This window comes from Choloepus didactylus, chromosome 5 (assembly GCF_015220235.1).
Source record: "Choloepus didactylus isolate mChoDid1 chromosome 5, mChoDid1.pri, whole genome shotgun sequence".
Classification (NCBI taxonomy): Eukaryota; Metazoa; Chordata; class Mammalia; order Pilosa; family Megalonychidae; genus Choloepus; species Choloepus didactylus.
The window spans coordinates 104,190,461-104,210,749 of NC_051311.1; the positions used below are offsets into that span (position 1 = coordinate 104,190,461).

A 20,289-nucleotide genomic window follows, 5' to 3' on the forward strand; every position below is an offset into this window, starting at 1 on the left:
AGTAGTTACAACAGAAACCACACAGTCTCCAAAGCCTAAAATATTTAGTATCTGGCTCTTCACTGAAAAAGTTTGCCATTTCTCACTTTAAAGGAATATAATACGAACATGGATATGATAAAACAGGAATTTATAGATTAAATGATAATGAAAATGAAACTTCCAAAAATAAACAGCAAGGAAGAATAGACTCAACCTGTATAGAGGAAAGGCTTGAGATAACCACACTAAATACAAAAGAAAAATATCAAGAGATCAACACAGTTAGAAAAGGAGATGATCTACCTGAGAATGGTTGGTGTCCCAGAGATACAAAATCCAAAAATGTATTCAAAGACATCCTACAAAATAATCAGAAAATTTCTTTTAAAGAAACAATGTGAACATTAGAAGAATATATTCTATTTTAGAAAAATTTGCTACAGCCTGCCCAACCACAAAACCTAGCCTAATTAACTAGATAAAATTCAAAAATGAAAACATATTTCCAAAGTATCAAGACAATAAAGCAGACCTGGAGTGCAAGCACGGCCCCAATGGTGGCTGCAACCCTGCTGCGCGCGACGCCCCGCATTAGCGGTCTTGGCATCGGCTCCACGTCACTGTTGTAGGATCTTTTGCGGCCGCTGAAGGCCCCAGTGCTGCCCCTCTTGTGGTGCGGCTTGGCCGTGGAGGCCAAAAAGACCTATGTGCGCGACAAGCCCCATGTGAACGTGGGTACCATCAGCCATGTGGACCACGGCAAAACTGTGCTGACTGTGGCCATCACTAAGATTCTGTCGGAGGGAGGTGGGGCCAAGTTTAAGAAGTATGAGATTGACAATGCATGGGAGGAGAGAGTTTGGAAGATCACAATCAACGTGTCCCACGTGGAGTCTAGCACCGCTGCCCTCTACTATGCCCACAGGGACTGCCTGGGTCTCGCAGATTATGTCAAGAATATGATCACAAGCACCGTCCCCCTTGATGGTTGCATCCTGGTGGTGGCAGTCAATGACGGCCCCATGTCCCAGACCGGAGAGGACTTACTACTGGCGAAACAGATTGGGGTAGAGCATGTTGTGGTGTATGGGAACAAGGCTGCTTCTGCTGCTTCGGGTGCATCTAGGACACAAGCTGTTCAGGACTCTGAGATGGTGAAGCTCGTTGAGCTGGAGATCGGAGAACTGCTCACTGAGTTTGGCTACAAAGGAGAGGAGACCTCAGTCATCATAGGCTCTGCCCTCTGTGCCCTTGAGCAACGTGACCCTGAGCTAGGCCTGAAGTCGGTGGAGAAGCTGCTGGAAGCTGTGGACACTTACATCCCGGTGCCCACCTGGGACCTGGAGAAGCCTTTCCTGCTGCCTAGAGTTGGTTTACTCTGTCCCTGGCCGGGGCAAGGTGGTGACAGGTACGTTGGAGCGTGCCATTTTGAAGGAGGGTGATGAGTGTGAGTTCCTGGGACACAACAAGCATTTGCACTGTGGTGACAGGCATTGGGATGTTCCACAAGAGTCTGGAGATGGCAGAGGCAGGGGATGACCTCCGGGCCCTGGTCCAAGGCTTGAAATGGGAAGACCTGAGGTGTGGCCTGGATATGGCCAAGCCAGGTTCCATCCATCCCCACCAGAAGGTGGAGGCACAGGTTTACATCCTCAGCAAGGAGGAAGGTGGCCGCCACAAACTCTTTGTATCCCACTTCATTCCTGTCATGTTCTCCCTGACTTGGGACATGGCCTTTCATGTCATCCTGTCCCCAGGGAAGGAGCTTGCCATACCAGGGGAGGACCTGAAGCTCACCCTTATCTTGCGGCAGCTGGTGATCTTAGAAAAGGGCCAGTGTTTCACCCTGTGAGATGGCAACCAGACCATTGGCACTGGCTTTGTCACTGATACGCCACCCATGACTGAGGAGGACAAGGAGCTCAAGTGGGGTTGAGTCTGCTGACCTTTCTCTGCTCGGGGTTTCCTGCTTTGGGACTGGGCTGGCCAGCCTACTGCTGCTTCGGGCGCCTCTAGGACACAAGCTGAAGCCCTTCTTGTCATCTGGTAGAGCACACTGAGACAGACACTCCCCTATTCAGCTGGGGTGGCCTGCCAGCTGGGATGGGCCAATAAACTGTTGCATGAACAGTAGTCTAGCCTGTGCGTCTTATGTCCTGTGCATAAGCTGGAGAGGACAGTAAGGTACAAAAGGGAACTGAAGCCCAGGAATTGAAGATGAACTTGTGAAGCATCCCAGAGCCATTTTAACTAAGTTCACCTCTAAGGTAGAGGCTGGAAACACTGTCCTGAAGTACTTGATAAATATAAAATATAAAATAATTGTTCCCAGAAAAGAAAAAAAAAAAAAGACAGTAAAGCAGATTTCCTACACAAAAGAAAAAAATATTGGGTTGTCCAGACTTTGTCAAGAACATTGAATGCCGTAAAAAAATGAAAGATGTCTGCAAAGTTCTGAGGGCAAGAAAATGTGACCCAAAACTATCATATGCATCCAAGATATTGTTCAACTATAAAGACAATAAGCAGACCACATTTTTTTTAAAGAATGAGAGCCCTGATTGACAATAAATTTCAGCCAACAAAGAGAGGAATCAACGTGTAAATTAAGAAATGGACAAGCCATGGTGAAAGTTCTTGTACAAAGCATTGAATCCATTTAAACATAGAACCAGTATTAAGAAACTATGAGCATGATGATTGCAGAATAGAATATGAATGTAATAACCCTGAATGGTGTAAAAGTAATGATATGATTAACAAAAATCAGGAAGTGGGGAAAAAGGAAGAAGGGACATGTGAGAAAACAAAGGCCATCTTTCAAAGCAAGAAGTCAACAGATAATTCTAAAATTCAGGCTTATAATAGTTTTAAATAACTCAAGGCATGATGATTAAAACTATACTTTTTTCATATTCTCTATCTTTATGGTAATCTTTTTAAAAGTATTAACTCTTGAGGTTAAAAAATATATAAACTTGAATTTCAACATTTGCTTTAGTATCCTTTTCTTATATTGAATCCAGTAAAAATAAAATTAAAATTTATTAAAACACATGATCCCAATTTTATAATATTCCTTATCTGTTTTCTGTGCAAATGTAACATAGATGGCAATTTCTTTAGAATTTTTTAACGTACTTTTCTGCATTGATTAAACTTTTTATAATGGGCATGTCACGTTCACAAGGATAATGAAGGTTTTTTATCTTCCAAACCAAACACTGGAGCCAAGTAAGCCAAGATGTTAAAAGTGGTTAATTGTAGTGGTGGATTTATAGGTGATGGTTATTTTTACATATTTTATGAATTTTTAATTTACATTTTTATTTCCCTAATGACTAATAATGTACATCTTCTTTGGAGAAATGTCTGTTCAGATCCTTTGAACAGTTTATAATTGGTTTGTCTTTTTATTGTTGAGTTGTAATAGTTCTTTAATATATTCTGGATAGACTCTTATCAGATATATGATTTACAACTATCTTTGCCCATTCTTTTGAGTTGTCTTTTCACTTTCTTGATAATGTCCTTTGATGCACAGAAGTTTTTAATTTTAATGAAGTCTGGTTTATCTTTTCTTTCTTTGGTTACTGGTGCTTTGGGTATCATGTCTAAGCATCCATTGGGAAGTCCAAGATTACAAAGATTTATTCATGTTTTCTACTAAGAGTTTTATAATTTTAGCTTGTACATTAAGGTCTTTAATGCATTTTGGAATAATTTTTGTATATGGTGTGAGGTTCAGGTCCAACTTCATTCTTTTGCCTATTGCGTGTCCAGTTGTCCCAGCACTATTTGTTGAAAAGACTGTTCTTTCCTCATTGTATAGTCTTGGCATCCTTCTTGAAAATTCATTGACCACAGATGTATGGGATAATTTCTGGACTCTCAGTTCAATTCCATTGGTCTGTAAGTCTCCCCTTAATGCCAGTACCATACTGTCTTGATTACTGTAGCTTTGTAGTAAGTTCTGAAATCACAAAGTGTGAATCCTCCAATTTTTTTCTTTTTTATGATTGTTTTGGCTCCTTGGAGTCTTTTGCCTTTCCATATGAATTTCAGTATCATCTTACTCATTTCTGGGAAAAAAAAAAGACCATTGGAATTTTGATAGTGTTTTCACTTAGTCTGTGGATCAGTTTGGGGAGTATTGCCGTATCTTAACATTATTAAGTCTTCCAATCCATGATCATGAGATCTCTTTCCATTTTAGATCTTCTTTAATTTCTTTCAGTAATGTTTTATATTTTTCAGTGTACAGGCCTTATGTGTTTTGGTTAAATTCATTGCTAAGTATTGTATTCTTTATGATGCTACTGTAAATGGAATTGTTTCCTTAATTCCATCTTCAGATCATTCATTTCTTCTTTTAGACTTTAAGAATAGATTTTAAAGATAATGTTTCACACCTATGAATCTATAGAAAAGGAAAATAAAAGTGAATTCATTTGCTTAGTGTATTACCAAAACTTTTTCACTTTCAGTTTCTCTCTTCTGAATCATTTTTTTTGAAACAAAATTGTCATTGTACATGTCTTTCCTCACAATATCATTGGTGCCACCCATAAAGCATTTTCAAAAAGTGTACTGTACTGTTGTCTCCAAAATATTCTTCCAAGCTGCCAAGAAGGATTCTGTATATTGTTATGTAAATGCTTTCCTAGTCAACAAACTTATAGTTTCATTATTTTCCTCAACTGAACCAAATGCTCTGGAAGTAAAGCAGCTTTTGTTCAAAGGTCACACTAATTGTGTGATAAATTGATGTTTGACACCTTAACAGAAATTTTTCATGGTGCATGAATCATGCAGAATTCATCACACCAATTGCTTCTTGCTTCAAAATTTCTTTCATCTATTCTAAGCAATTCCACTATGCCTTCACATACTTGGCATATGATAAGCCATTGTTTTGAATATGTCACAGTGCTTCATCTACTTGCAGGGTATTTTCCTTTCTTCCAGATTGTTTTTACAAGTAGTTTTTATCATTTTACAAGGAAATATGAATTGTGGTAATTCCTCTAATGGCAAATATTTGCTTCATCATATCAAATTTATATCCCACTGTTTTCATGCTTTTCTATGAACAACTTTTCATTATAAGTCCATATTATATTGTAATATTAGAAGCTAAATTTAAACTCAGTACTTGTAATACCAATTACGCAAGTAACCCACGTGATAGCAATATGAATAGCCGTGACCAGGTTCATTCACTGTAGGCAAAAATACTATGCTATGTAACAGTTCCCTCCTAGCCAACTGCAACTTAGACATATTTGTTCCAATAGCTTGAAACTTTATTGCATCAAGTGATAACCACCCCTTTTCTCTGAACATTGATCACAAAAACAGGTGACAGTCTTTAGACACAGCTTAACGTAAAAGTTTTCTTATGTCTTTGGGTTTATGATGGAAGGTTTTAGAAGAAAAACATCTTCAACAACATTAAATTTAGGATCTCACAACTGTTTTGAGTGATTCATGAATCAGGCAGCATCCCATTCAGAAAGTAGAAAGGAGAGGTGGAAAGGGGAAACAGACATCGGGCAAACACAGAAGTAAGGAAATCTGATTGGATGACATTAAGTTTCCATTTTACATAGGGGATTCTTACAAAGTGGGGAGCAGATATACATTGATTGGTATGCTTGTCCACTATGATCAGCTATCTCTACTGGAGAGAAACTGGTTTGTCAGTAGATGTTGTTTATCTGCATTTTTGTAGAATGTGTTCCATTGTCCCCTTTTCTTGGAAAGTCCCTGCAGGTCAACTGTTTTTGTCTTCTAGAAAAGCCCTTCTCAGAAAGGGGTCCCTCCTGGCAACACCAAATGCAGGTGGCCATTTTATTTTGCTTAACAAGGCTAAAGAATTATTTAGATATTCCTTAAAATTAGGATATGTGTTCATTGAACTCTCCCTGTCACCACTGATCACCTTCTTTTTATCCCAAATTTCTTTTCCCTATAGAATTGGTGTCTCACCATTCACTTACCATTCCTAAAAATCTAGTCATCCATGACTTCTGCCACTTAACATCTTGTCATCACAAAGTCCTACCAGTTTAACTTTCTAAAGATTTTTGCATCTGTTCCTCCCTCTGTATCCTTTCTGTTACTTACCTGTTCCAGGCAACTCCCATAGCCTTCTTGCTTGTTTCCGTAAATCCATTTTATTTTCCTCAAAAGCTTTGATTGGCTCCCTGTGTATAAGAGTGTGACCAAGAAGGCATGTTCTGAATTCAGGACTTGATTTGTCAGGTCATTTTCTTTTAGTGACTCTGTGGCCCTTTGGGGCACACATTTATCCCCATCTACAAAATGGGGATAATTATGGACCATCATGGGTTTTTAACGAATTAAATAAAATATTAAATAAGATAATTCATGTCCTTAATACAGGGCCTAGCTTATCGTTAATTATCAATAAATATTACCGTTAACAGAGTTGATATTGATAATACTGGTTGTAGGAACTTGCCAAAATCAGGGATAACCTCCTTCTCTGGGTTAATTTGAGTACTTTTAAAATAAGAATGAGTTTGAAATTTTTAGGACACCAAGAGACTTAGTGCTTTTGTTTCCTAGTCAAAATAATATTAAATAATAGTAAAAGGCAGTCCATTACCCACTCTGGTTTCAGCACTCTACTTAACAAGATGTCTTTTTCTTTCTTTCCTCTTTTTAATTTCCAATGTTCCAGCAGATTGAGCACATTCTCCACTTACTTGGGGGGAAGGATTTTCCCATTATTGGGTATCTGCTTCAAAGGGGAAAGAAGTCTGATTCCTTTTGCCATCTCCCTTCAGGCAGAAATTTGTCACATAAAATTTCAGTCAAAAATCCATTACTTTTTTGAGGCAGATTTAATGGGCAGATCCTTGTTTGTTATTTAAAAGGTACAGTAAACTGTAAACTGGTTCAATTTTAGACAGATCTTAGGATAATTTGGCAGACATTACGTGCTGCATCTGTTATAATATGTGTAAGTTATCTTCTGGGTACATACAGTCTTATATGAAAACTGCCTCTCTTGTTTCTCAAAATCACACACAAAAAAATCTCTAATTGTATGACAATATTAGAAAGCTTAAGGCCTACAAAGGAGATTTTAACTAAGTACTTCCAGGAACAACACAAAATTATCATTACGATTTAACGAGATAATTTCCAGGGTCCTTAACATGAACTCTAAAGTCTTCTGTGTCCTTTATCAAAACATCCATCTTGTCTCATTTCTGGCTTGTAGTTCCCAGTACCTAAGGTGCTAATTCTTCCCTTTGTACCTTTCTTCATGCTGGTTTTCTCCTTCCACTGCTTTTATCTCCTAGGGCAGGAGTTGGTTTGGATACTTCAGCCTGAGCTATTGAATTATTTATTTCTGCATAATAAATTATCCCAAACAATAGCTTAAAATAACAAATTTATTACCTCGTTTTTTCTGTGGGTCAGAAGTCCTGGGTACTCTGCAAACTGCAATTAATGTCAGTCAGGGTTGGGGTCTCATTTAAGGCTCAGTAAAAGGATCCATTTCCAAGTTTACATGGTTCTTGGCAAAATTCGGTTCCTTGCAAGCTGTTGGACTCAGCGTCTGTTTCTTGCTAGCTGTCAGCCCAAAGATACCTTCATGTCTTTGCTGTCTGGGCCTCTCCTTACAGCAGCTCACAACATGAAACTTTTCTTTCAAAAGCCAGGAAGGGAGATTCTCCTAGCAAGATGGATTACATCTTTTTGTAACTAAATCACATACACATAATCATGTATATCCCATTACCTTTGCCATATTCTATTGGTTAGAAGTAAGTCACAGGTCCAACCCACACTCAGGACGAGGGGATCACATAATGGTGTAAACATCAGGTGACAATCATGGAGGGCTACCCTACAGTGTGTCCCAGTCATCCTTTATAAATTTCCCCAACAGCTTTTCATCTATGGTTTTAGCAAACACTGAAGATCATTGTCAAAACCTTTTCATTAGGGGTCATAAATATTCTAATTATGTTATTACTTTGTATTCATTATCTGGGATTCTTCTATAAAGGAAACCTGTTCTTTATCAACTATTTAACCTTAAATACAAACCTTACAAAAAACAGTGGACATATTTGATTCTTTACCTTTATTGACCAGTTTTCAGAATTGGTTCCCAGGGATGACCAGTAAAGTTTACAATAACTTAGGGGTTTTAACAAACTTGATGTTTTCTAATCCATTGCAGTAATTTTACATGTTTATGTATGTATTGATTACTATTGACACAGCAACTGTTCCAGTTTGCTAATGCTGCTGGAATGCAAAACACCAGAAATGGACTGGCTTTTTTAAAGGGGGTTTATTTGGTTACAAAGGTACAGTCTCAAGGCCATAAAGTGTCCAAGGTAAGGCATCAACAATCAGGTAACCTTCACTGGAGGATGGCCAGTGGTGTCCGGAAAACCTGTTAGCTGGGAAGGCACGTGGCTGGCGTCTGCTTTCGAGTTCTGGTTTTAAAATGGCTTTCTCCCAGGATGTTCCTCTCTAGGCTGCAGTTCCTCAAAAATGTCACTGGGGCATTTGTCCTCTCCTAGCTTCTCCAGAGCAAAAGTCTCCTTTCAACGACTGTCTTCAAACTGTCTCTCATCTGCAGCTCCTCTCTCATCTCCTGTGCATTCTTCAAAGTGTTCCTCTTGGCTGTAGCAAGCTCGCTTCTTCTGTCAGAGCTTATATAATAGTACTCTAGTAAACTAATCAAGGCCCAGTGCTAAATGGGTGGGGCCACACCTCCATGGAAATTATCCAGAGTTATCACCCACAGCTGTGTGGGGTGCATCTCCATGGAAACAACCTAATCCAAATGTTCCAATTTTATCAGCACTAATATGTCTGCCCCAACAAGAGTGCATCAAAGAACATGGCTTTTTCTGGGAGACATAATATATACAAACTGCTACAGCAACAATAATCAAGAATATTTTGCAAGTAATTACCTATCATCCTCTGACAGTTTTTTTTCATTTTTTGTGTACTTCCGTCCAGAAGCATAGATGCATAGCTGCAATCACAGTGGACATAACATTTTGGATCCTTCTGTCTCCTTTTATCCCTGTTTTTCAATGAGGGCAGGAATGGAGCCCCTTTTACCCTCTTGGAGGGTACAACACTGCCTTGTATGCTCCACAATATCACAGCATACATATTTTCAGAGGCTATTTGTGTTTGAAGGTTGTTTCTATGGATAAATCCCCCCCCCCCCAGTGCTTTTTGTCCATGCCCCACTCAGTTCTGTTTCCATGGTTTGTTCCCCTGGGGCACAGGTGAGGGGTTGGTGTGCCTTGTCTTCTTCCCACCACCCCAAATTTTATTTTGGATTATTTCAGATCTTCAGAAAGTTAGGAGAACAGAAAAAACAAAAAAACAAAAGAACACCTGTATCTCCTTTACTTAGATTTACCAATCATTAACATTTAGCCACACTTGCTTTATCTTATTCTTGCTCTTGCGCACCGATGCTCCCTCCATTTATCCATATATCCATGTCTTTTTTGCTCAGCTATCTGAAATTAAATCGCAAGTGCCATGATATTTCACCTCTGAATACTTTGGTAGTATCCCCTAGGGATAAGGGCATTCTCTTAGAAAGCCACACCTTTATCACCCTCAGGAAATTTAACATCAGTAATAATATTATCTGATTATTAGATCTGATTATTCATATTCAAAAGTCCTCACTTGTCAAGTAATATCCTTAAAGCATTTTGTTTTTTCTTTTTTATATCCAGTATTCAATCAAAGATCAAACATCACACTTAGTTTTCAATGTCTTTGTTGTCCTTTAATCTAGAACAATACTCTTCAAGTTTCTATGTGTGTCTTTTAAATATTTAAAGAGTCCAGGTCAGTTTTATGAAATGTCCAAAAATTTGGCTTTGCCTAATTTGAACACATTATTATATATAATATAATAATGAACACATTATTATATATAATATAATAATGAACACATTATTATATTCAGGCTAAACACCTTTGGCAAAAATGCAACATAAGTGGGCTTTTCTCAGTGTAGCTCATCAGAAGATCACTGTTCTTTTTGGCCAGTGAGAGACCCATAAGGATAGCTCCTGTGTCCTTTTAACACCTCAATAGTCTGTCATAGCTTCCTTGCTGTATGGTAAAACACCATGTTCCAGGATACTTTGGTACATTTTATGCTCCACACCCTGGATCAGCTATTATTCCAAGAAATCCTGCTTCCTTCCAGGGAAATTGGTATAAGAGACCAAAATGTGAGCTTTAGGACTCCTTATTACTACTGGATGATCAACCTTTTCATTGGATAGAGCTAAGAATTTTTTAGAGAAAAATATATCATAAATTTGTTCTAATATTTTGTAATTCAAATATGGAAGACTCAGGGTTTTTACTTATTATTTTATATTTTTATCTTTTATGTGGAAAATAATGGTTCCTAATTATATACAGATATGATTACTTGTCTCCTTTATCCTATTATATAGGTTGGTTTCATAATAACAATACCTATATGATTATTAAATATGTAACTTAACATAGCTTAAGATTTATTTACTGTTGTTTTTATCTTGAGAATATGTCCCTCCAGGGATTTACAGTCAAATTACTGTGCTCAAAGTTCACCTCCAGCATTCTGTCCCTATTTCATAGGTAACTTTAGAGTTATCCTGCTAAAGATTTTTTGAATTTAAGCAAATTTATATAAATTTATACTCATCCTTTTTAGATGAAAAGTAAAATATTGTACACTATTATGTGCTTTTCTTTTTTTCACTTATTTGTATATATATCCTGGAAATCACTACATAGCATTACAGAGATCTTTATCATTCTTAGAGCTGCATAGTATTCCATTAAATAACTATATTAGAAAATTGGATTGTTTATAGTCTTTTGCAGTTACTTTATGAACATCTTTATATTAAAAATATATGTAATTAGCAGCAAATGTCTTTAAAAGATGGTGGGGTCAATAATGGAGCATTTAGTAAGAATTCTAGAGAGCTGATTTTGGCCTGAGAGAAGTTTCAGGCCACATTAAAAGGATGTTTGGACCATCCATATCTTTTGACCCTGACGAAACATGATAAACATTTTTAAAGCCAAAGGTAACAATATTCTTCTGTATCTTTTTCTAACACTGATATGTTTTTCTGTATTTAACCAGTCAGCAAAACTATAAAGTTAGCATAATCAGTCATCTTTTGGTATCTGTTCCCATTTTACAAAGTGTTTTAGTTTCCTGACTGCTAAAACAAATACCATACATGGGTTGGCTTAAACGAAACTTATGGCTCAAAGTTTTGAGGCTAGAAGTCCAAAATCAAGGCCTCATCAAGGTGATGCTTTCTCCCTGAAGACTATGACATTCTGTGGCTGGCAGCAGGTGATCCTTGGTCCTTGGCTTATCCACCAGATGGCAATGCACATGGTCGTGTCATCTTTTTTAGGTTCCATTGACTTCCAGCTTCTGGTTGCCCCCTGTGGCTTCTCTCTTTGTGGCCTTCTCTATAAAGCCTCCAGTAATAGGATTAAGACCAATCCTGATTCAGTTGGGTCACACCTTAACTGAAGTAATCTCATTAAAAGGTCTTATTTACAATGGGCTCACACCCACAGGAATGAATTAAGATTAAAAACATGTTTTTCTGGGATACATAATTCCAAGCCACCTCACAAAGGAAGGATATGCTCAGAGAAGATGTCTTGCCCAAGCTCACACGGCTAAAGAGGACATAGGCACTATATTGAGTCCCAGTGTAGTTCCACTAAACTACCATTCATTAATTAATAAGAATTTAATGAGCATCTTTTGTGCCTAAGGCACTGGGACTATAATGATGAACAAAACAAAGTCCATGCTTTTTTTGTTTCCTAACAAGGTAAGCAGCCCACACAGTTACCATGAAGTATGACAAGGTGAGGTAAGTACAAAGGACTATGTGAACGTTTCACAGGTGCTATTTTAAACATAAATATACAAATTCAGAAACATCTGATATCTAGCTAAGTTTACACTTTTATAACTGTGTTAATAAAACCTAAGTTTTTCATCTTCTTTGGAAACCTGCTAATTTTCAAAGACTTTAGCCTTGCACAGCCCCAAGCAACCACCTGTAACTGGTATTTGCACACTCAGGTTTGAAATTTACTCACCTCTGGAAAGAACTTGTTTTACCCCAGCTGTGGAAACAGATCTTCTACCATTCCTCTTTCATGGCTCTATGAAGTCCAACTGTGAGGGTTCTTGATGCATAGCAGATGGTGAATAAATTTTAAATAAGTGAATAAAGTCTCCCAAAATCAAGTTCTCCTGTTAAATTGGGGCAGTCTAATCTGACCAGGCTGAAACTGTTTCCAAATGAATTACTTTACCTAAGTATGGATTTCCTGGTATTTCTGTGGCCTGGGCACTGTTACTGTTATTTACTTTAGTTTGCAATTTTCCATTATCCTTTACTCACTGAACATAAACATGTTCTCCAAAAAAAAATAGTAACTTTAAAATTTTTGCTCTAAAACATGTTATCTCAAACAGCCACATCAAGAACTAGTGTCAAGAGGCACAAATAATCCTCTGTAATATTTTTTAGTGACAATTATAAGCACATTCAGATACAGATCTTTGATTTTATAGTTCTGTTGGTAGTATTTTGTAAAGTGTGGCAGTTTCTAATGGTTTTAGGATATCATGGGTATTATTCTGCCAAGGCAATTAATGATTTTAGTTATTTTATCCCAATTTTCAGGTAAAGAAGACACACCCTCATTACTTGGTCTCTGTGGGTCTTTAACGTCAGTGGCAAGCTACAAGTCTCTAACAAGCCTAAAATCTAATGACTACCTTGCAAGTCCTACAGCAGAGATGACAAGTCCAGGCCTAACTCCATCATGAAAAATTTTATTTAAAAGCAGAAGATTTTATGTTGTAAATGTACAGTTTACACAAGTTTGACTGCTGGGAAGACTGTTGAAGTTTTATATTGTTCTGGCACATGTTTGAAATTCTATCACTGAAATTAAGAGTTCAGTCTACTCCTTGTAAAATTCTGATTGAAAACCAATGATCTTGCCATTTTTCATTTTGAAAATTCTCATTATTTGCATTGAGGAATGTCATTCAAGTAGTTTTAAAAGTGAATAGACTTCTAAAAAAGCTTTCAAAGATCCTCCAAATTAATAATCCATTGCAAACTGTACATATTTATTATTCAGCTTATTTTCATGTATTTGTTTAAATATATTTTAGTCACCAGAGACTGAGTTCAAGTTTCTTTCTGGAGACTTAGGCTAAGTATTTCATTTTGCTCTTTTATTCAATGATTGGTTTTTTAAAAATGGCTAAAAATTTTCATTTTCTCAATTTCTTCCTAGGTTCTAATATTTAAATGCCTCCTTTTTAATATGAAGCTAAGGTCCTCAGCTGTTGTTTCATAGTGGCTTATTCAGTTTTTCTTTATCATTTTGAATCAGCTTAACATTCCACTTAACATTTTATATATTTTGTAGGACTGTGCCTTTTTAGGCAGTTACTAATGAATTTGTTAAGGTAGGGAATGTATTTTACAGTATTTTAGGCCCTTTAGGTAAACTAAAAACCAAATTTCTTACCTTTGTTTTCCCAAGATTTTCTTAAAAGGTTATTGATTTAAAAATATGATCAAGTATGCCTCGAACATTGAAAACAGTAACAAAAGTTCAAAAAGTATTTATCAGGAAAGATTTCAAATCTTTAGATTAGATAACTGGAGGTATGGAAAATGGAATTTAAAGCAATCTTATGAAATTAGGGATTCACAAAGTTTAAGGATCAGTAGGGTCATCACCATACTTAATAAATATATCAGACACAAAGTGCATTATTTTTTCTTTCATGTCTACCAATAAATTATGTATATTTTACAGCCTCTGTCGTTAATTATGCCATTATCCCATCTTACAACTAATGCAAATGTTAAAAATCTCTACACTTTTGCAGGTAATATATTACTTTTCTTCTTTAAAAAGCTATGATCTGTATTTTAAGTCTTTTTGCAACAACTGCAAATAATGTGTCCCTAAAAATTCTACCACACTGAGAGAAAATGTGTGAAGCATATTTTCTACAGTAAATAAGATGAGGAAAACATGATTAGTTGTGCCAAAGAAGTTTTATACATTGTTTATACGAAGAGGCTACAATATGTATAATACTTCAATATGTATAACAGGGGACTTAATATGCTATGTTTATTAATAAAACATTACATTCAAGCTTAGAAGCTTTGACATATAGGAAGAATGTTCCTCCTCAAAACAATTTGAGAGGAGACAAAAAAGAAAGTTCTGAACTTACCACATTCATTCTTTGTATTAGAAATGTAGGAGTGTGGTGGTTCCCTGCAAGGCTGAAAGAATTTAAGATAATAAATAGTAGTAAGTCTAGTCTTATTTATAAATAATACAATGCAAACCATGTCATTTCAGGGATAAAGGAGACCCGGAAGTCCTTAAAGTAAGTTCTATCTTGTATGTGCCAGAACTTACTCAGAGCTTTTTTCCTTTAGCTTAAGGCTTTGTTACATGTAGAAATGCAAATATACTTGAGAAAGGGTACCTTTAATCTATTCTCAGTCCTGTATAGCTTATTGTAAGTGAGGTATCCAAAGCAGTTTTTAATCAGCATGAAGGATGGAAAGAAGGTATGCAATGGGAGCACTGCTAACTTTGAGAAGGGAGGAAGGAAATGGATGGGGAATAGAACAGTGAAGCAAAAACACAGGAACAAAAACCATACTTCAAAAATTTTAGATTGGCTTGAGCAGTATTGCTGATTTCCTAAGAACTATCAGAATGTTTAAAGGCTTTATCATTCATGGCCCACTCTCAATTGACATTTATAATCCCTTAGTTAAAAGAAAATTATTTTTTTCCATACATTTTTATAATATAGAAAGGAAATTCAAGGTTGCATAATTGATAATTTTTTTCAGGTTTAATATATGCAGTACTTGTACATCATCTTACTACCATGCTGCTAAATGCAGATTTAAACATGACATCTGAGAATCATGACTTTTCCTCATTTCTTGGAGCTCTTGGTATAAAAATTCATCTCCAATTGTGAAGTTCAGGTTTCTACACAGTTCATTTTACACTAATTATAGTTTGTTAATGTTTGCATGAGGAAACAATGTATGTCTCAATCTTCAATTTTAGGAGATAGTGTTTACTGTACCAAAAAAAGAATGCTGAATTATATGCTGATATCTCCATGTGTATTTTGTTGCTTTGATGTACTGTATTTGTTGCATGTGTATTAAACATTTTGTACCTCCAATAGTGATCTAAGTTTTTTCTTGTCAAAAAGTTATCTGATTAAAGTAGCCTGAACCTTAAACTTTTGTTTCAGCAAATTTGGTAAATGCATATTTTTTTACACCTAAAATATTAATTTGGAGAAAACTTTATCTCAATCCTTATCAAACGAAATACTCTCTTTTTAAAACAAAACATAATATGCTTTAAAATAGGCAGCAGTTTAACTGTAAAATAGGTACAGTTTAATAGCGATTCTGGCAGCTTTGCTGTTTTAATTATATAATAACCATGTTCGTTTTCTTACCTGTAAAATGAAAACATCACCACCTCAGCACCTACATTAGGGCATCAAGTTCATGTCAACATTAAATGAAATCATATGTATAAGCTCTTAAAATGTAAATGCAAATTACAAGTGACTGTTAATTATGATTGACAGAAACTTTTAAAAAGCAAGTAAAACCAAGTCAGTTTAAGTCATCTTTATTAGATTTATATACAAGGTTTCAAGTGGTTATAAATGTATCTCAAATTTACAGCTTTCAAAAATTCTACAGTTCCTATCATTAGGTAAAATCTCCAGATTTTGATAAACTAATATATTGGATTATCTCTGAAATGTGTCATGACTGCTTTGAACATCAGGGCTCTTAAAAATGTCTTAAATCAGTTCACTTGGATTTCTTCAATGAGCAAAGCAGCTTCTAGTTAACGTTAGCATTTGTTATTTTTCACTGGAGAAGATAAAATTATATCGTCATTAGGTCGCCTTTTAAAGTATATTTTAATCTAAACCAAAACTTTTAGATTACTTTTAAATGTCATCTTATTATAAGTCCCATTTTCCGTACCTCCAGTTATCTAATCTAAAACCCAAGTCTAATTGTTAGACTGTGCCAAAAGGCCTTCCTTGGTTTCCTATTGCCTTCTTGTTCTTCCTTTGGCACAAAAGGTCCACGACTACATTTCCAATCTGATCTACTACTGCATTCCCTCATATCGCCTTTGTTAAGCCCTATGGACTTAATTAAATTTGGGTCCTTCACTGAGACTCCTAATTGGTGTTTATTGGATTACCTATCTGCCCTAATCTTAGAAGCATTTCCTGACCACTCCCTCTCTGCTCCCAGGCTGCATGAGGAGTTCCTCAACTTAATTCCTATAACAACTCCCTTTGCACACTTCTATCAGTCATAGCTCTGAGGCCTCTCTGTGGACAGTGACAATACCTGAAATGTCTTATCTATAATGCTTTTCATACTGCCTACCACATAAAACAGGTTATTTCTGCATTAATAAAAGCAGTAAATTTTTATTTAAAAAGTTCATTTTGGAAAAAAAATTCAAAAGTGGCACAAAAACATCTTCCCTCCTCCCTGGAATTTGTGAAGAAAAAGGGAGGGAAGAATTTAAACTAAAGCAATCTTATGAAGTTATTCAAACACAGTGAATAGTTTCCCTAAAAAGAAAGAAAAGAAAAATGTTAAGAAAAATTTATTTTAACTGCATACCTACTTTAAAAAAAAAAAAAGACTAGTGTGTATTGTATTTAAGGTAGCAAAAATCTAATACATAGACATTTCTTCTTTTAAAAATTACATTTAAGTGTATGTTAGAAAATTTAACATTACCGTGAAAATAACAGAATGAAAACTTTTTTTCCAGAAATGTCATTATTACCAAGAACACTAGTAGAGACTGTTTGCACATATTGCAGTTCCTGTGATGTATTACTGAAAAGACTGGTTAAGTCCTTGTGGTTGAAAATTAAATTTATTTACTGATCTGAAGTGAAATCTGGGGATATTAGTCACTTCCAATATAGGGGCCCTCATTTTACAAGACAGAACTCTGGGAGAAAATAAAAATCTTAATATTTAAGCTATTCCAGGACTGACTTTATCCATGTTCTCTTTCAATATGAAAATTAAGATATTATTAGAACAAAATGCTGAAATGCTTTCTAGAAAACTCCTTTCTGTTCCTAATTTTTATTTAAAAAATGTATTAATGCTTCTTTACCTTGTAAGTGTAGAGAAAGCTTCAATCTAGCCATCTTTTCATCCATATCTACTGCATACATATTAGAAAACTACTAGGTAATTAGATTTATTTAACTTATTTTAGCCATAAACTATTAGTGCAGTATTGGGGAGGGACATCCCTTCTGGTATTTATAAGTGATATCTAAGCTGAAATATATGACTACTTTACAAGCATGGTTTAAAGTCTTCCTGCCTTTTTCTACCAATTAACTATCAAAAAGAAGCAGCAAAAAAAAAAAAAAAAAAAAAAAGCAAAAGATAGCAAAACCAATTAAATTTAATATTGTTAAATAGCAGTATTTGAGATAAACTTTAATACAGTAATTTTTATTTGAAAACATTTAACAAAGCACAATGTTAATTTTAAGAAGGCATAAAATATTTAATAAACATTTAAGTTTAAAGTTATATATTTATATGTATGTATTTTGCAAATGTAGGATAGAACAACACAGGATAAAATAAAAGACATAAGGTTATTAAAAAAACCCTATATAGTTTATTTCTGGTGAAACATATATACATCTTTCTATAATACAAATACATTAATTTCCCTACTGACCTTAGAGATTTATCTCCCAACCATATTACTCCATTTTCAAAAAAAAAAAAAAAAACCCAAAACAAAACAAAATGCTTCACATTTTCATAAAATATACACAGAATGCAATAAAGTGCTTTTTCTTACAGGATATATAGATCATTCTGAGAAAATCAAACAAAAATGTTAAAAAGCATACCATTTCTTGTCCTTCCATCATACCCTTTACTTCATTCCTACATCTAAACTAAATTACTTAGGTATTAGCCTACAGTGACCAAAAGCAATTTCTTCAAGGATACTGTTTCTTGTTTATATTAGTCCCTTGGTCTAGTATATTAATGTGAGATGGCATGAAATCAATGGACATTCTGAAAATATTTTGTGACTGGTATCATAGTAATGATCTCTCATATTAGAACAAGCCAAAACTCCATGAACAATGATACCTGAGTTACAAGATGGTTAAAAAATCCATGAAAACTGTACTACTAAAACAGTGAACCCTAAGTTAAACCATGGACTATAGCTAATAGTATATTATAAAAATGTGCTAGATTCATCAATTGTAACAAATGTACCACACCAATGCAAGGTGTTAACAATAGGGTGGCATATGGGAATCCTGTATTTTATGCATGATTGCTCTATAAACCCATAACTTCTCTAAAAAAATTTTTTTTTGAAACAAAATAAAAACAGAGGGCCATCCCTTGCCTTAATTTTATTTTCATTAGTCTAAATACAATGTGGTTTTTTCCATTGCACACTGAAGTTTGATTAAGTGAATATTTACTGCAATCCGTAAAAACTGTCTTATAAAAACAGTTGATAATACAGGGTCTTTAATCATCAAAAATAGGAGCATCCACATCATACAAATGACTGTAACATTCTGGTTCATAAAGATAAAACAGCCACACCTTTGAAGAAATCCTAATATAGATGAGGCCTTAAAAAAGTAAAATGAGGGGAAGGCAAGGGAAGGGAGGCTGGATCTAATAAATTTGGATTAAAGAAATGAAATCATGTTTGCTATAATGCTGCTGGGATGCAAAACACCAGAAATGGATTGGCTTTTACAAAAGGTGGTTTATTTGGTTGCACAGTTACAGTCTTAAGGCCATAAAATGTCCAAAGTAACACATCACCAATTGGGTACCTTCACTGGAGGATGGCCAATGGTGTCCGGAAAGCCTCTGTTAGCTGGGAAGGCACGTGGCTCCAAAGTTCTGGTTTCAAAATGGCTTTCTCCCAGGACTTTCCTCTCTAGGCTGCAGTTCCTCAAAAATGTCACTCTTAGTTGCACTTGGGGTATTTGTCCTTTCTTAGCGTCTCTGGAGCAAGAGTCTGCTTTCAACAGCCGTCTTCAAAATGTCTCTCATCTGCAGCTCCTGTGCTTTCTTCAAAGTGTCCCTCTTGGCTGTAGCAGCTTGCTCCTTCTGTCTGATCTTATATTGTGCCCCAGTAATTTAATTCAGACCCACCCTGAATGGGCGGGCCAACACCTCCATGGAAATTATCCAATCAGAGTCATCACCCACAGCTGGGTGGGGCACATCTCCATGGAAATACTCAAAGAATTACAATCTAATTAACACTGATATGTCTGCCCACACAAGATTACATCAAAAATAATGGCGATTGGGGGACATAATACATTCAAACTGGCACAGTAATATTTGGCAAATGTGACTAATGTTACTTATTGACTGCCTGCCTTCTGTTCTCTACTGAAATGCTTAAATATCTCCGAACATGATTTAAATGTGCATAAAAAACTTGGGCTTTTTCTTTCTAGACTCTGGACATTATTCAGCATACAATTCAAAAAGTTCTAAGGTATCTGGTACAATCCAATAAGATTAAGTTACACTGAAATGTATACATATCAAATTCTCAGAGATTGTTGCTTCCAGTGCTAAAGAATATTGTCTTTTCCCCTTACAAGAATAAGAATATGCAATGGTTGTGACTCCTGGAAAATCTTTTGCAATATCTCAAATAAGGATAACAAAATTTTATTTTAAAATTAGGATTATGATTTAGAAACAAAGGAGAAATTACTGTTCATTTAAATTACAGGAAAGAAAGGAAAGAAAGACATCAATTAGTATAAGATAATAAGGGTGAAAAAAGTTCTTGCCCAATATCCTCCATCTTATTATTTGGCTATGGTTGTTATTCAGATTGAAGCAGCATTACTAGTATTGCTGGCTTCGAACATTTTGTTTCTGGAAAAAAGCCTTTCCAAATTCATATGTACTGATCATAATGGCACAGGCAGGAGCAACTTTAATTACACGGGGAATTAGGCCTGAAAAGAGAATAATATCAGAATAAATCTTATATTATTTTTAAAAATAACATTTCACTTCATTCAGATAATGATTAAATGAA

General features: G+C 35.5%; 2 protein-coding genes and 1 pseudogene across 10 annotated transcripts in view; 2 read left to right on the forward strand and 1 right to left on the reverse strand.

Moving 5' to 3' along the window:
• RUNDC3B (RUN domain containing 3B) overlaps window positions 1–15,322 on the forward strand; it is a 245,960-nt gene extending 230,638 nt beyond the window's left edge. For all 5 annotated transcript variants that reach the window (XM_037836576.1, XM_037836579.1, XM_037836578.1 and 2 more), the window contains one exon: window positions 12,753–15,322. In XM_037836576.1, the coding sequence (XP_037692504.1) occupies window positions 12,753–12,898 (146 nt within the window). In that variant the 3' untranslated portion in view covers window positions 12,899–15,322. The remainder of the gene's footprint in view (window positions 1–12,752) is intronic.
• LOC119534339 lies at window positions 537–2,137 on the forward strand (annotated as a pseudogene).
• Window positions 15,323–19,443: 4,121 nt separating the features above from the next.
• Window positions 19,444–20,289, reverse strand: part of SLC25A40 (solute carrier family 25 member 40) — a 206,643-nt gene continuing 205,797 nt past the window's right edge. For 4 of the 5 annotated variants that reach the window (XM_037836597.1, XM_037836598.1, XM_037836596.1 and 1 more), the window contains exon 12: window positions 19,444–19,955. In XM_037836597.1, coding sequence (XP_037692525.1) covers window positions 19,834–19,955 — 122 coding nt within the window. In that variant the 3' untranslated portion in view covers window positions 19,444–19,833. Of the gene's footprint in view, window positions 20,207–20,289 lie in introns of all 5 variants that reach the window. The other variant, XM_037836599.1, reaches the window with a different exon arrangement.